The 13,441-nt window shown below is 39.4% G+C and overlaps 1 protein-coding gene across 1 annotated transcript in view; it reads left to right on the top strand.

Moving 5' to 3' along the window:
* The window catches only part of SVEP1 (sushi, von Willebrand factor type A, EGF and pentraxin domain containing 1), a 123,153-nt gene that overhangs the window by 42,013 nt on the left and 67,699 nt on the right, over positions 1–13,441 (top strand). Inside the window, exons 5-8 of the mRNA XM_017816355.1 lie at positions 90–269; positions 5,298–5,477; positions 9,530–9,727; positions 12,160–12,278. Coding sequence (XP_017671844.1) covers positions 90–269; positions 5,298–5,477; positions 9,530–9,727; positions 12,160–12,278 — 677 coding nt within the window. The remainder of the gene's footprint in view (positions 1–89; positions 270–5,297; positions 5,478–9,529; positions 9,728–12,159; positions 12,279–13,441) is intronic.

Genomic DNA, 13,441 nt, shown 5'->3' with positions numbered 1-13,441 from the left:
GTTAGAAATTTTAAAAGATTGTTTTCCTTCAGTAGCCTGTTGCATTCCGGCTGGTATCATAACTCTGTTGTGGTTGTTTAATTGTTTAGTTGTTCACTGCTCTGAACTGAAGCCCCCGGAAAATGGTTACTTTGTCCAGAATGTCTGCAACAATTACTTCAATGCTGCGTGTGGGATCCGATGCAAAGCAGGATTTGATCTCGTGGGAAGCAGCATCCGACTTTGTCAGCCAAATGGCCAGTGGTCTGGATCAGAAGCTACTTGTAGAGGTATAGATGTCATGTGTTTGAAAAGTATTTTTCTGTTGGTTTAGTTTGTTCTTAACAGTGGTTTTCTTTACTCACTAGTAGTTGGGTGCGCAGATCAGATCCTGTTACCACTTGGGTGAAAGAAAGTTCCATATGTAAAATCCCACTCCAATCACTCCATTTCCCCTCCTTCCTAAAATGGAAGAAGGACATCTACAATAGAAAATGCAGAGCAGGATTTACTAGGCAGACAATCTTTTGCAAGTGAATCTGCATTCTCCTTCCTTACACCCCTCTTCACCTCTCTCCACTTAATTTCTATGAATTTTGTATCTACATTATGTAAACCCAGTGGACCTAGCAAGTGTTTAAATATGTAACCATATTTAGACCTTGCCACATGGCAGTTTTAGAACATCCACCAGACTCTTGGCATAGAATAGCATTGGGAGACATTAGGCATAGAAGAATTCCATTTTGCTTTCTTACAGTTTCTCTTCTTACAAAAAATAGGAAATCTGCGGCCTTGAGCATAGTTTTCCGAAGAATTTTGAATGAAGTTTCACTAGGGAACGATTGACAGTATCTTAGAAGTTTTATACTGAAGTATACCTTCAGTATAAAACAATGTCAGTTGTAAAAGAAATAAACAGAAGGTGTGAAAGGGAGAAGACATGGGAAAGAGCATCCTGAGAAACATTATTTCTGAATTTTCTGATAGGAACAGAGTTTTGTTTTGCTGTCACTTGTGTCTGTCTGAGGTTGGGTTCTTGATGATTTAGAACAGAAGCTACAATCCCATATATGTATATCTGTCTGGTATATTTTCCAAGGAGACCCTGAAAAAAACAGATAGCAGCCCTTATGTCCTCAACAGCTACAGGATGTAGTTCAGCATTTTTAACTTGACTTGAATACACTTGACATTGGCATGCTGCACAGGAAGCTAGTAAATACAAAGTCATCAGCACATTCTGTAACTCTTGCCCTGGCCTTGTGTTTGGGAAAAAGGCAGGGTAGATCCTTGGAGGCATTAGCACTTCATGCCAGTACAGCAAACACAGCAGCCCTTAAAGAAACAGCAAGTCATGGTTCTAAAAGGGGGGATCAGATCTAGAGAACAGTTTCTCAGGACATTCTTCCTGTAGTAGTTCACTTCTACTTCAAATTTAGAACTCTTCTTCAGATAATCCTAGAAAAATTAGTTTTCCCTTTTAACTTCCAGTGGCAGAAGGCAGGTAGAAGCTTTCAATAGAAAATAAATTATTGTCCAGTACCATGAGGGTGTCTTGAGAAGGACTTAGAGCTGTGGACTTTCTAGCAGTCCAAACATAAACTGAAACTGAAGATGCATACTACTTCAGGTAGACTGGGATACTAGGAAAGAGCACCCACCTGTCAAAGTTTCTGTCAGACAATATGTGTGTAACAAAAAATCTGAGGAAAGCTGCAGTCAGCCACAAAGAAAGGATCCTTCATCTTATTTTCTACAGAGAAGTGGAAGATTCCAATACTTGAAAATCTTGCTGGAGCATTTAATGAAATTCACCTATTTGGTGTTGGTGTGTGATCTTCCTTTAATAGAGAATTTGGAAGATGGGGGAAGAGAAAAGTCTGCATTGAGATCCTGTCTTGATATTGAGTTAATATCCTTTGAAGCACTGAAAGGATATATTTTTGCTTTTTATATGTCGTTGTCCATCATACTGAAGACTTCCAATTGAAAAAAAAAATTAAGAAATCCCACTGTTACATGTGCTGGATCTGCTAGTCTTGATTCACTCAGACTATGAAAGGGACCAAGATCAAAGGCACAGTTTATAGCTGTCTTGTTAATCCCAGGAGTATTTTATCACATAAATTAGGAAGGGAGAGTGAAGGAAAATCCCTTTGCAGTGCTTTGGATTTTGACGTTAAATACTCCTCAGTTCTTCTGCTAGCTAAAATCTGCTGTGCTATTGGAAACTGATTAATGCAGTCATGTCATGCAATTATGGGTGACCCATGAAAAAAAACTACAAAGCGTGTATTTAATCCAGAGAAATGTATTGGGAGAAGACCCAAAACAAACAAAATATACTGTTATTGTTTTTGTTGTTTCCACTGCCTTTATGAGAATATTCCTTGGTCGTGGAAAATGTCTTGTTGATAAGAGGATGGGTTGGTGTTTAGTGCCTGGAAGCATTACCAAGGTGGGCTCAGTTACGGGTTTCTGCCAGAGCCGTGCTGAGGCACTGAGTAAGCATGAACATTGAAACGACTGAGGAGGCAAGAGCACTACAGCTATGTGGTCCTTCCAGAAGAAATGGCTAGACTTCCCAGGTAGTGGAAGGCAATGCCTTCTCTGTAGGCACATTAACATTGCCAAGAGCCTCCTCAGTGCTCTTAATTCATTCAGGCTTCCTCAGTAGTAGAGTTTGGTAGCATTTGCTTCTTTTTGTTGCAGATTGGGTATTAAAGACTTCTGTAGAAACTTTAAAAGAGAAAACATGCTTTCTTGTGTATAAAGCATGTAAAAATGTTTTTCTTGCACCCTCTACCAAAGTTAAGATACAGCATATTATGAAGCTTCTCTTAAGCTCAGAGTGCCTCTCACAAGATGGGCATTTTAAGACCTTTTTTTAACTCTTAAATACACTCCCTAGAGGATGGCCAGGTATGTGCAAGCACAAAAGTAGTAGTACTTTGAGTTAACATGAGTAAACATGAGACCATGGTAATGTAAAGATATATTGGGTGCATCTGAATGGCTTTTTTCCCTTCTTTCTTATCCTATATCCTACAGGTTTTGCTATGGACTTTTTTTACACTCAGGTGCCACCACAGCTGTTTTCAGAAGAAACATTATTTAGTGTGTATTGTTTGTAGCTTTCAAAGGCTACTAAAACTACGATGTAGTTACTGACATTTATACAGCTGGCTCTCATTTGAAGGAGCACTCAGGCTACATGCCCATTTATTATTTTGAGGGTGTATAGTCGTGTCCACTTGTAGGCATTGTTCTGTTTCATCAGTGTGCAGAGTAAATAATTACTGGGAAGAGGAGAGGTTGCCAAGGTGTCTTACCTTTGGGTGCATAGAGATAATGTTTTGCCTCCTGCCTGATAGCAGCAAGAATGGGTTAATTGGTAAAATCAGCTTCCCAAATCACAGCAGGGAAGTTATCTAGCTCTCTGAAACCACCCATCACTTGAGCTTGCCCTCCTGCCAGCAAGGTCAGTAGAAGCTGTGGAAAACAATCAAGTGAGAACAGAGTTCCTCTTGTGAGGAAGAGATGAGAGGCTGAGGGAGCGGGACCTGTTTAGCCTGGAGAAGACTGAGAGGGCATCTTGTTAAAGTATATAAGTGTCTGAAGAGGATGGAGTCAGGTTCTTCTCAGTGGTGCCAAGCAATAGGACAAGAGGCAATGGGAAGAAACTGATGCTCAGAAAGTTCCACCTGAGTATGAGGAAGAATATGTTTACTGTGAGTATGATTTAAGCACTGTAACAGGCTGCCCAGAGGGATTGTGCAGTCTCCCTCACTGGAGATCTTCAAAAGCTGTCTGGAAAAAATCCTGTACAACGTGTTCTAGGATGAATCTGGTAGAGCAGGGAGGTCAGACTAGATGTGCTCCAGTGGTCCCTCCCAGCCTCAGCCGTTCTGGGATTCTGTGAGTTTAGGGAACTGCAGTCTTCTTGGCTGTATTTTGAGCAGTCACACAGTTTGTCCTTGTGTGTTTTCCTCCCTTCAATAATTTCTGAACATACTGAGCAGTATCTGGCAACTTCAGCTGAAAGCAGAGTTTTCAACTAGAGTTATCTACTCATTTTGGAAAATCAGTAGCTGATTATTGATGTATCATCATCACATAGTCATGCCCAAACAGTAGGTGTGTACAGCTTAGTTGTCTGAGGGACCCAAGGGCCAGGCAGGGTGTGTAGCTCAGAGTCTTGTCCAGCAGGGAGCAAGGGGACAAATGCTGGAATATGAGATCCTAGATGAAAAGAAGGAGGCGGTGCAAAGGAAAGAGATTTAGGTTATTACACTGAAACAAAGAACGTAAGTCTAGGTCATACCTGTACTACTTTTTTCTTACTACAATCATTCAGCTGTTTTGTCATCAATCTTAACTACAGTGTAGCTTTGTGCTAAATTGCAGCATCAGAATTCAGTAGTAAACGCATAAGACAACCTGAGGATCACATTCTATGCCCTACTTCCTTTTCTGCACATACATATTGCACAGGACTGCATTCTTCTTGGCATCACACTACTTTCGGTGTTTGCAAGACATTACAGGAGAAAAGCTTCTGTGCTGAGCAGCAGACAGGACTGTCCCTGTGCTCAACACCTGGAAGGGTCTCTTCCGTCTCAGCAACAGCCTGATTTGTTCCTTTTCATCTCTTATGGACCTGGTGTATATAAATGGTTTGTATTCCTTCTTCCTCTTTCTGTGTCCTCCAGCATGATGAGTGTCTTCTCTGATTTGCAGAGACTTACATGTGTCTGTGTCTATCAAAATACTCCTGGAGTGCCTGAGAATGTTCCTGGGCGCTGAGACACTGTCATCCGACCTGTTAATAGGCTCTTAGTTTCTTCCCTGGTGTGCAGTCAGCCCATACCAGCCTGCCAGATGGAAATCCCCCAAAGAACCCTCAGACATTGTTGGAGTCTAGAAACTTCCAAAGACACAAACTTTTCCACAGGATTCCATTTGACTGCAGCTGTCCCATTTTGAAGGCTCATAGACATTACTAGCACAGGTCACACACTGTGTTCCAGGTGCACAGTTGGTTTGTTAGACTGGACTTATGTCAGAACTCTGATGAGCTTGGAGATGTGTGCCAAATCTCATATATTCTACGTAAGACTGTTCCAGGAAGAGGAAGGCATCAAACCTTTGAAAAAAATCCACTCTGTTCTAGCTCTATTCCCTAAATTTTTACAAACTACTGTAACTAGTGTACAAGCCATTACTTTCCCACCCCTAAAAACCTGGGCAAACTAGTGTAACTCCAGTAATTCTCAGTGCTGCAGAGTGAACTGGTGGGTTTTTTCTCTTCACAGTTCGAACATGTCCCAGACTTCGGTCTCCTGAAAACGGACACATCAATTGTTCAACAGCTGATATCTCTTACAAGACAGTATGTTTTGTGACCTGCAATGAAGGCTATGAAATTGAAGGAAACAGCAAACTCACCTGCCAGGGAACCTCACAGTGGGATTCAAAGGAACCAAAGTGTGTGGGTAGGTATCTGATCTGACTCTGTTCATGTCAGAGTGCAGCCTTTTCTGATGTGCTGTCATGGGTGAGAAATTCTCCATTTTTTGATAACTGGTGAAGCTGAGATAGGTAGGAGAATTTGTTTATGGATGTTTTATACAGGTCTTTGAAGCTGGGGAAGGACAAAGGAATTTGTAAATGGAGAAAGTGGACAGATTATCATTTAAATCCAGCATGGACTGGTGATAACTGAAAGGTTGTTTTTGCTGTATTTGGTTAGTGTAAAAGCACTATCACACACTGTGTTGCAGGAAACACATGAATTGTAGGTTTATACTGTGGATTAAATGTGAACAAACGGGGGTTTGAGTTACCACCTTAAAGCTGAAGTTGATCTCCAAGCAAGGACTGATTTATGTTAGCCAGGCACTGTGAATGCGGAGTAAAGGTGAGGCAGTTGTCACTTCTGCTGAACTCCCAGCAGGAAACAAGAGTTTAGACAAGTTAGGAACTAAGCACCTATAAGTCAGGATTCAGAGGTCACACCAGTTGTGCAGGGTAGGTAAGCACATATTGCAGTTCCAGAAATAAAGGACTGTAGGCAGAAGTACACATTTAGACTAGGGACAGGTATTAAATTAACTTAGAAAAGTAAGATGATGAAATACAGTTGAAACACCTTCAAGGGTAGACAAAAAAAAAAAAGGCACAGGCTCAAAGTCCAGTAATTCAGAAGGTGATCTGGTGCTGACTAGTCAGGGTGTAGTAGGTGTAGTATATGTCACCTGGGTCCAGTAAATGTGATGCTGGGAGGGTGATTTCGCTTGAATTGTGCCTAATTTTTTATTTTTTTTTTCAGTTTTAAAAATGTGGACTTTGCATGAGGCAAGAATAAATTTCTAACTGTAGGCACATTCTTTAAAATGATGAAAATAATCCACAAGAATTAATTTATCAAGACAGTTTTTTAAGAGATCCTAATCTTTCTTCTGTTAAAGTCAGTGGAAAAAACTTCAATTAACTTCAAAAGGAAGGGACCCTGAAATCCTGTTGGAATATTATAATTGGAAGATTAACTGTATTCATCAGTTGAATTCATCCTTCCTAGCTTAGCATTTTGATTAATAAAATCCATCTCTACTTTGTATCAGAAGATTTGTTCACACCACACAATATTGCCTCCATTCCTGGCTTACACATGGAAATATCTTTTTTTTTGCTGAGTCTAAAAGTCTAGTATAAAAGTTACTTTTGATTGTCACAGAGGGAAGAGTGTTAGCTGGAAAGCATCTCCTCTGCTTCTTCTTGTGACTGGTGTTTAGGACAAGCTTGCTGAGATTATGGTTCAATAGCAATGTGTGGAGTTTTATTCAGGGAAGGATGCAAATCAGAAGGCTAATATTGTGTCCTCCTCAAAAATTACTCTTTATACTCATTTTCTGAATGATCACCGTTATCATGGAGGTTTGTCTGTTTATTTTTAGTCTGAACAGCTCCTATTATTTATCATCTGCTACATAAAAGGTACCAGAAATCCTGCTGTATTTAGGCCTTTGTAATTGATAATTTATTAATTTCAGATCCTTCTGTTAGAAAAATGAAATGGAATTGCCTTCAGTCTGTTATCTTGAACCAAATTTCTTGGACTTCAGGGTACTCTAGCTCGTTTTCTGAATGCCTTTCAGTTTGACTTCTCCTCTCTGCAAAGTTTGCCATATTTGCAAGTTATTCACTGAGACTGTACCACAGCCATCTGTAGCCATAATTGACACTGTACCATAACATTGCCTGGATTGTTTACAGTCACTTCTGTGAAGTCTGTTCTCATGCATCTTTTTCCAAGAGACTAGAAGCTAGTTCAGCAAGTATGGATATTACATATGTTTTAAATTTTTGTCTTTGTCATTAAAATTACTGTTAGCAATGAGCTACTATTGAGTAGGCTACATATATTATAGGTGGCTGACAAACAAAATATCTGCTGAGAAGGGAAGCTTTGTCATTTGTCCAATCTGGAGAAAAAAAATCCACAGTCATGTTCTTGTGTTTCCTTCCCATTGGCAGAAATTGAATATCCATCATGTTAAAATTAGTGAATTTTGCAAGATGCTGTTCTGTTTGCTTTGTTCAGTGTTTAGTGAAGAAAAGTAAAAATACAGATGGCATCCAGGGTGTTGATGCCACCTAGCGTTGAAAGAATTACTGCCCCACACTTCTAATTGAAGCTGGCCAATTTTTTACCCTGAAACAGTGCCTGCAAAGCAATTGAAGGGAAGAGGCATGATTTACTTTGTAATCTTCTTATTTGTCACAATATTGAAGTTCCTTTTAATGTTAAGACTTATAATGCAGTGTTTTGTTTCATCACAGGTGGTTGCAGGTGAAAACAGATTCTTGTCTCTCCTTAGAAGTACTTTTCTCTTTATTAATTCCCTATCAATATGACTAATATCATGGATATCATTCTGCTTCTCATTAATTCCAGACTTCTGGCTCAGCTTGATCAAATTTTGGAATTGAGCACAGATAGAAAAGCTAAACAACACTATTACAGTTGTTTTTCTGGTAAAAACCTACCCCACTTAAAAGAGATTCCCTTGGGCTAGATTTACTAAAGTTTATCCTGAATGTTTATCAATCGTTTCAGGATTGTGCTGTACTAGGATTTTGCTAGTGTACCTGGAAGTGTCTCAAGCAAGAGATAGGGCTGTTATTTCTTCCCAAAGAGCTGCAGTTTCCTCTGGTTTTCATGCTTACACCTTTCACAGAGTTTCTTGTACTAGTTTCCTGAGTAGTATACATTTTAATACTTCTAGCGTGTGCTTTCAAATACTGCTTTTCTAATTTGTGATCTTTTTGCCATTTGTCAGTTACCTTCCTGTGGTAAGCAACCAAAAGATAGGGTTTGTTGGGTTTTTTTGTTTTTCTCATGAAGTTGTTCCACCTTGCAGAGCCGACAGTATCTGCCTGAACTGGACAAATATGTTATCATTTGTGACCTTTACATCCTATTAAAAAGAAGCACAGTTTTTAATTGCTTAGACTTTAAACACAATTTCAGTATTGAGGGTTTAAATTTCAGGAATTACATAGAATTCTTTCAATCTTTAAATTTTGTTTCATGCAGAAGAACCAGTTTTCAGTTATTTGCTACATATTTTGGGAGAGGAGAGAGAGGGAGGGGAGGGGACAGAATGGGAGAACAGAGGAGGGGAGGGAGGGAAGGGAAGGGGAGGGGAGAGAGGTATTTTGAATGTGAATCACTTCTCTGTCATTAAACCATTGGTAAGAGATGAGCAGAGCTTCCCTTCTGTATAGCTGGGTTGAGTTGTTTTTTGTGTGCCCTTGGTCTGCTCTCTTCACTGACAAACTATAAAGAGTTACAAGTCTTGTCATTGACTCTGAATAATGGAGAATTCTTCTTGTGTGTTTGTCTACTATCTATTGTAAGAAACACTGCTGAAAGTCTATGAACTGCATTCATTTTGCCCTCTTTGTTAATGCCTCCATGTTTGAAGTAAAAATGACATCACACAGTATGAATGAAGAATTAAACCTCAAGAATGAAACTTCCATTTTAAACCTTTAAGGAACCATCAGCCCTTCCTGATTATAGAGAGAAACTGTAGAGAGTTCACGGCAGGGTGTCTTTCTTCCCTCATTCTTATTTCAAGATAGAATGCAGAAGCTGTAGAAAGCTGCAGATACATTCCCTCAGTCTTGCTATGGTCTGGTTTTCATAGAAGGCAAGGGAATGCAGGGGAAAAGGAAAAAAAAACCAAACCCAGAGGGTAAGATATAGTGGATCTACATGAAAAATACCATGTTTCTCTTCCAGTGAAGAGCATGAGCAAGAAAACAGAGGAACTAATATCCTGGGTGCTGTTTACTTCAGTCAACGCTGGAGTACAAAGTTTTGTCGGGTCTTACTGTTTTGATGCACTCATACACGTACAGACTTAAAAAGACTGTGTATCTTGTGTTCCCGCTAAGTTTCCGTATGACTTTATTTGCAGATTTTTTTGATTGTGTAGTTTGTGTGAGTTACAAGTCATGTCCTACTGTTCTTTTGCAGAAAAGCGTTGTCCCATCCTCCAGAAACCAGCAGGTGTGACAGTTCTCCCTCCCAGATGTGGGCTGGAGCCTGCTGTTTCTGGGACTGTGTGCCGGCTGAGCTGTCCCCAAGGATTCATCTTGTCTGGAGCTAGAGAAGAACTAAGGTGCATTTCATTTGGGAGATGGAGTGCAAACATCCAGGAGGCTCTGTGTAAAGGTAGAGACCAGCACAAAATCATGTCTGTGTACATGTGTGCAGAATTGAAAGGAAGCACACAGCAGATAACTGAGTGAGGACAGGTTTGAGCTGGGGAAAGTGTGATTTAAACAGTGTATAACAAGTGTTGCCTGTACCTCTATAGCTTGGTTGTCAGATTTAATTGTAGTTTGTAATAAAAATGTGGAGTTCAGAGGTCACTCAGGTGTCACCTTATAGTGCTCATCATCAGCTGCCTTTTCTGGGATGAATCTCATGAGTCCATTGTTGGGAAGCTGCCTGATAAAAGGCCTGATCTGCAGGGAAGTTTCAAATTTCAAAGTAGAAGTAAAAGCTCTTAGCTTAAAAATAGTCAAAGTGGAACCCACACTTCTAGTAAAATAACAGTGATAATAATATTGCTACTGGTTTAGCACAAGTTTATGTAAACCCTCTAGTCAGAGCAAAACTGTGAATGCCTTGTAAACCCTGGCTGATAGACTATAGAGGAATGTTCATTTCAGTTGTCTTTGATCTGACTATGTCTGTTGACATGTCCCAAGCCATGGTGCACAAGAGTTAAGGCCAAAATTGTCTAACACAAGTGTATTGGCTGACACAAGTGTATTGGTGGAGAATAGGTTGAAGATGGTTACATGCATTTTGGAATGGTTCTGCCATGTTTACCCACCTCTTTTAGGAATGTTAGGCTGTTTATTCCCTTTCACACACGCACAACTGGATTGGAAGGATTCTGGTTTTGGATTATAGCAGAATAAAACCAAAAGTGCAGTCTGTCAGGGAATATGCTATTCACCTCTTCCTGAAATGTTGTTCTCCTAAAATTATTATTTTTCTCCCCCGGCTGAGGCCCTCGACAGCCACTGGGTGAAAGAAAAGTACAGAAAACAGTTATAGCAGTCATCATGCCAGGTCACTACAGAAACTGAGGCTTTTTTTCCCTGTAAAGGCCAGGAAGATTTTATCCCCCTCTTTAAACGTACTATTTTCCACTCTGTGATGTACCACATTGTTTTTCTGAATCTTTTGTGTAAACCTGTGCCAAACCACAGCTTTTAATATTTGATGGGATCCTAGCATAAGATTACAAGCTGAAGTGTTCAGATAAAGGTAAAACAGCATGGCTTGGGTTCAAGTTTTTACGTATTACCAATGAATAAAGCCAATGAATGAAGTAGGAGGCACTGAGAAACTATGAAGGTTATTCTTTTTTAGTAAAAATGAACAGTTGCATTTCAGTTGCTTTCATTCTTGTTATTATCTTTCTCTGTTTTGCTGCCAACATAGTTGGCCAGTTCAAAGTAGCCATTTTCTTTATGATTTATTTATTATTCGTCTTTTTACAGAATTTCACTTTTAGATGGAATTTGCCCCAGCCTGGAGGCTGTGGTCAAAGGAGTGTGAACCATAACTGGTAGTTACTTATAAGAGTGCATTTGTAATAAAACTTTCATCTGAATCAGTTCAGAGGAAGACAAAATCACTTGTATTTATTGCTTTGCATTCTTAACTATGGAATTTAATTGCCTGAGTTATGTCTTTACTGGAATTATTTAGTAATAAAAGTGTAAGTGATATCAGTTCTGAGTTGTTTTAAAGCCTATTGGGCATAGATGAGTTCAGAGCCAAATGTGTCCTTGTCTCATGAGTCTAGAAACCATTTATCAAGCAGCACTACAGCAATGAAATAACCTGACCACAAATGTTTTGGGAGGCCCTGTGCCAGGAAACTGAAGAAGTACTTCAAATTTGTCAGAGAAGCTTGAGGCTTAGATGTTGGTGGTGATGTTACCCATATTGTATCACCACTCCTTCGAAACCATCCAGCATTGTCACCTGTCACCAGAAGACTCCATTTGTCCTACATAATGCCATATAACAGGAGTTTATTAAGGAGCATTTCCAGCAGCTGCTCCCCAAATTCTTGCCATTGGTTCTTTCGAGTCAGTTCCACACCATGCTCCAGAGAATTTGAGTCACTAATGTCTTGTTCATAGTATGTATATCATGTCACAAATACTTAAGAGTTTTTTTGAGTCACTGATTATCTGAAGCAAGTATTTTTGTCTGTATGTGTCATGTGTGTGGATAGTGAAAGGATAGAGAAGGAAGGGATGAATAATAAAAGAAACAAATTAATTCTTATTTATTCCTAGTTTTTTGATTCTGTGTAGAAGTAAGTCTCATTGCGCTCAGTGATGTAAAAAAATACAACAAAAATAAGTCCTTTCCCCAGGAAAATTTACTATTGAGGTAGGAGCCAATAGGCAAGAATTAAGAAGGGGCAGAGATAGGAAGTTTGCAAAAATATGTACATTTATATTCCAGGCAGTATGAAAAACAGTGGTTTTAACAAGTTTCAGTCTAACCATTACAGACATTTTAGTTCTGTGATCCCGCATATAAAACTATTTTGTCTTTTTCTGGGTCAGATATTGAAGCGCCTCGGATCCACTGTCCAGACAATATTGAGACTGTGACTCTGGAACATCATAACTCTGCTAATATCAGCTGGCAGGTACCAACAGCTGAGGATAACTCTGGAGATGAGGCAAGTTAAAATCTATATCTGTTTGACTGGAGGCAGTCTTTCTGATTTCAATTAATTTTATGATTCACTAGAATTTCTTTGTTCTGATAAATAGGAGTAGAAAAAAAAACTGCTAGAAAGTTTGTATCTTAAAAATTTAGCATTTTCTGTCTTGATTAGAATTATGAGGTACAGGACACTGCATGGATTTTCAGTGCATGAAACCTCATATGGTTAATTTATGTGGTCAAAAGAAAGAATGTGCCCTTGTTTACAAGATGGAGACATCTGCTTTAAAAATGAGCACTTAGAATGTCAAGAAGTTTAATAAACTCTTCTCAGAAGGAAGCAAACCAGTTCATTAATCTAAAAGGTTAACAAGTACACAGTGTGATAAGTAAAAACTCATTTCAGCTTTCTGAGTGAGAAAGAGAAACCTCATTTTCCTGTGCGAGTTCAGAAGTGGGCCTTTGGCTACTTATGGGTATTAGAGATCTGGAAATGGAGTTACAAGGAAAACTTGCTCCAGAGCTGTTTCATAAAGAGTAACATTTCCTACAGGCTCATACATGATCCATTTACAGCAACTGAATGCTTTATCAGTAGTCAGCAGAGGGACAATGAGTCTGTGTGTGCTTTTAATTTACTGCAAACACAGGAGTTTTTTGCGCTAAGAAGTTGAGCTATCCCAGTAAAAGATATTTAAGTTCACACTTTCTTTTTATGTAGCATAGTCATGGTCAGGTACTGTAGCTCTGCTGGCACAGAGTCATTCTTTGAAATGTGGAAGTTAAGTGCCTTAGCTCTTAGTTGTAAGAAGTTTGTCAAAATCGTGGCTGTCAGGTGAACTAACTGCTGTTTTACATGTGAAACCATTTCTTTTAAAGACAAATTCCTTAAGACAGGTCTAAGCCATATGAAAAAGCCACAGACAGTATATGTGTCATTTACTCCAAATGTAAAGTTCCTTTGCTGTGCCAAAACATATTGAAGCATCTGTGGGCTAATGACTCATACACGTATTTAGATCAAAACTGGATATGTAAGTACTTATAGCCCTCATTTGTCTCCTCCACTAATTTCCCAGGTCTGCTGCCCTTGCAGCTGGGGAACTGAACTGCAGACAGGTTCTGAGCTGATGTAGTTTGTGTTCAGTGCAGTTAGGCAAATGAAGTTTTTTAATG

This window comes from Lepidothrix coronata, unplaced genomic scaffold, assembly GCF_001604755.1.
Source record: "Lepidothrix coronata isolate B3197 unplaced genomic scaffold, Lepidothrix_coronata-1.0 Scaffold55, whole genome shotgun sequence".
Lineage (NCBI taxonomy): Eukaryota > Metazoa > Chordata > Aves > Passeriformes > Pipridae > Lepidothrix > Lepidothrix coronata.
Note: the sequence above shows the minus strand (reverse complement) of the source record. Positions and strands in the feature narration are given on the sequence as shown.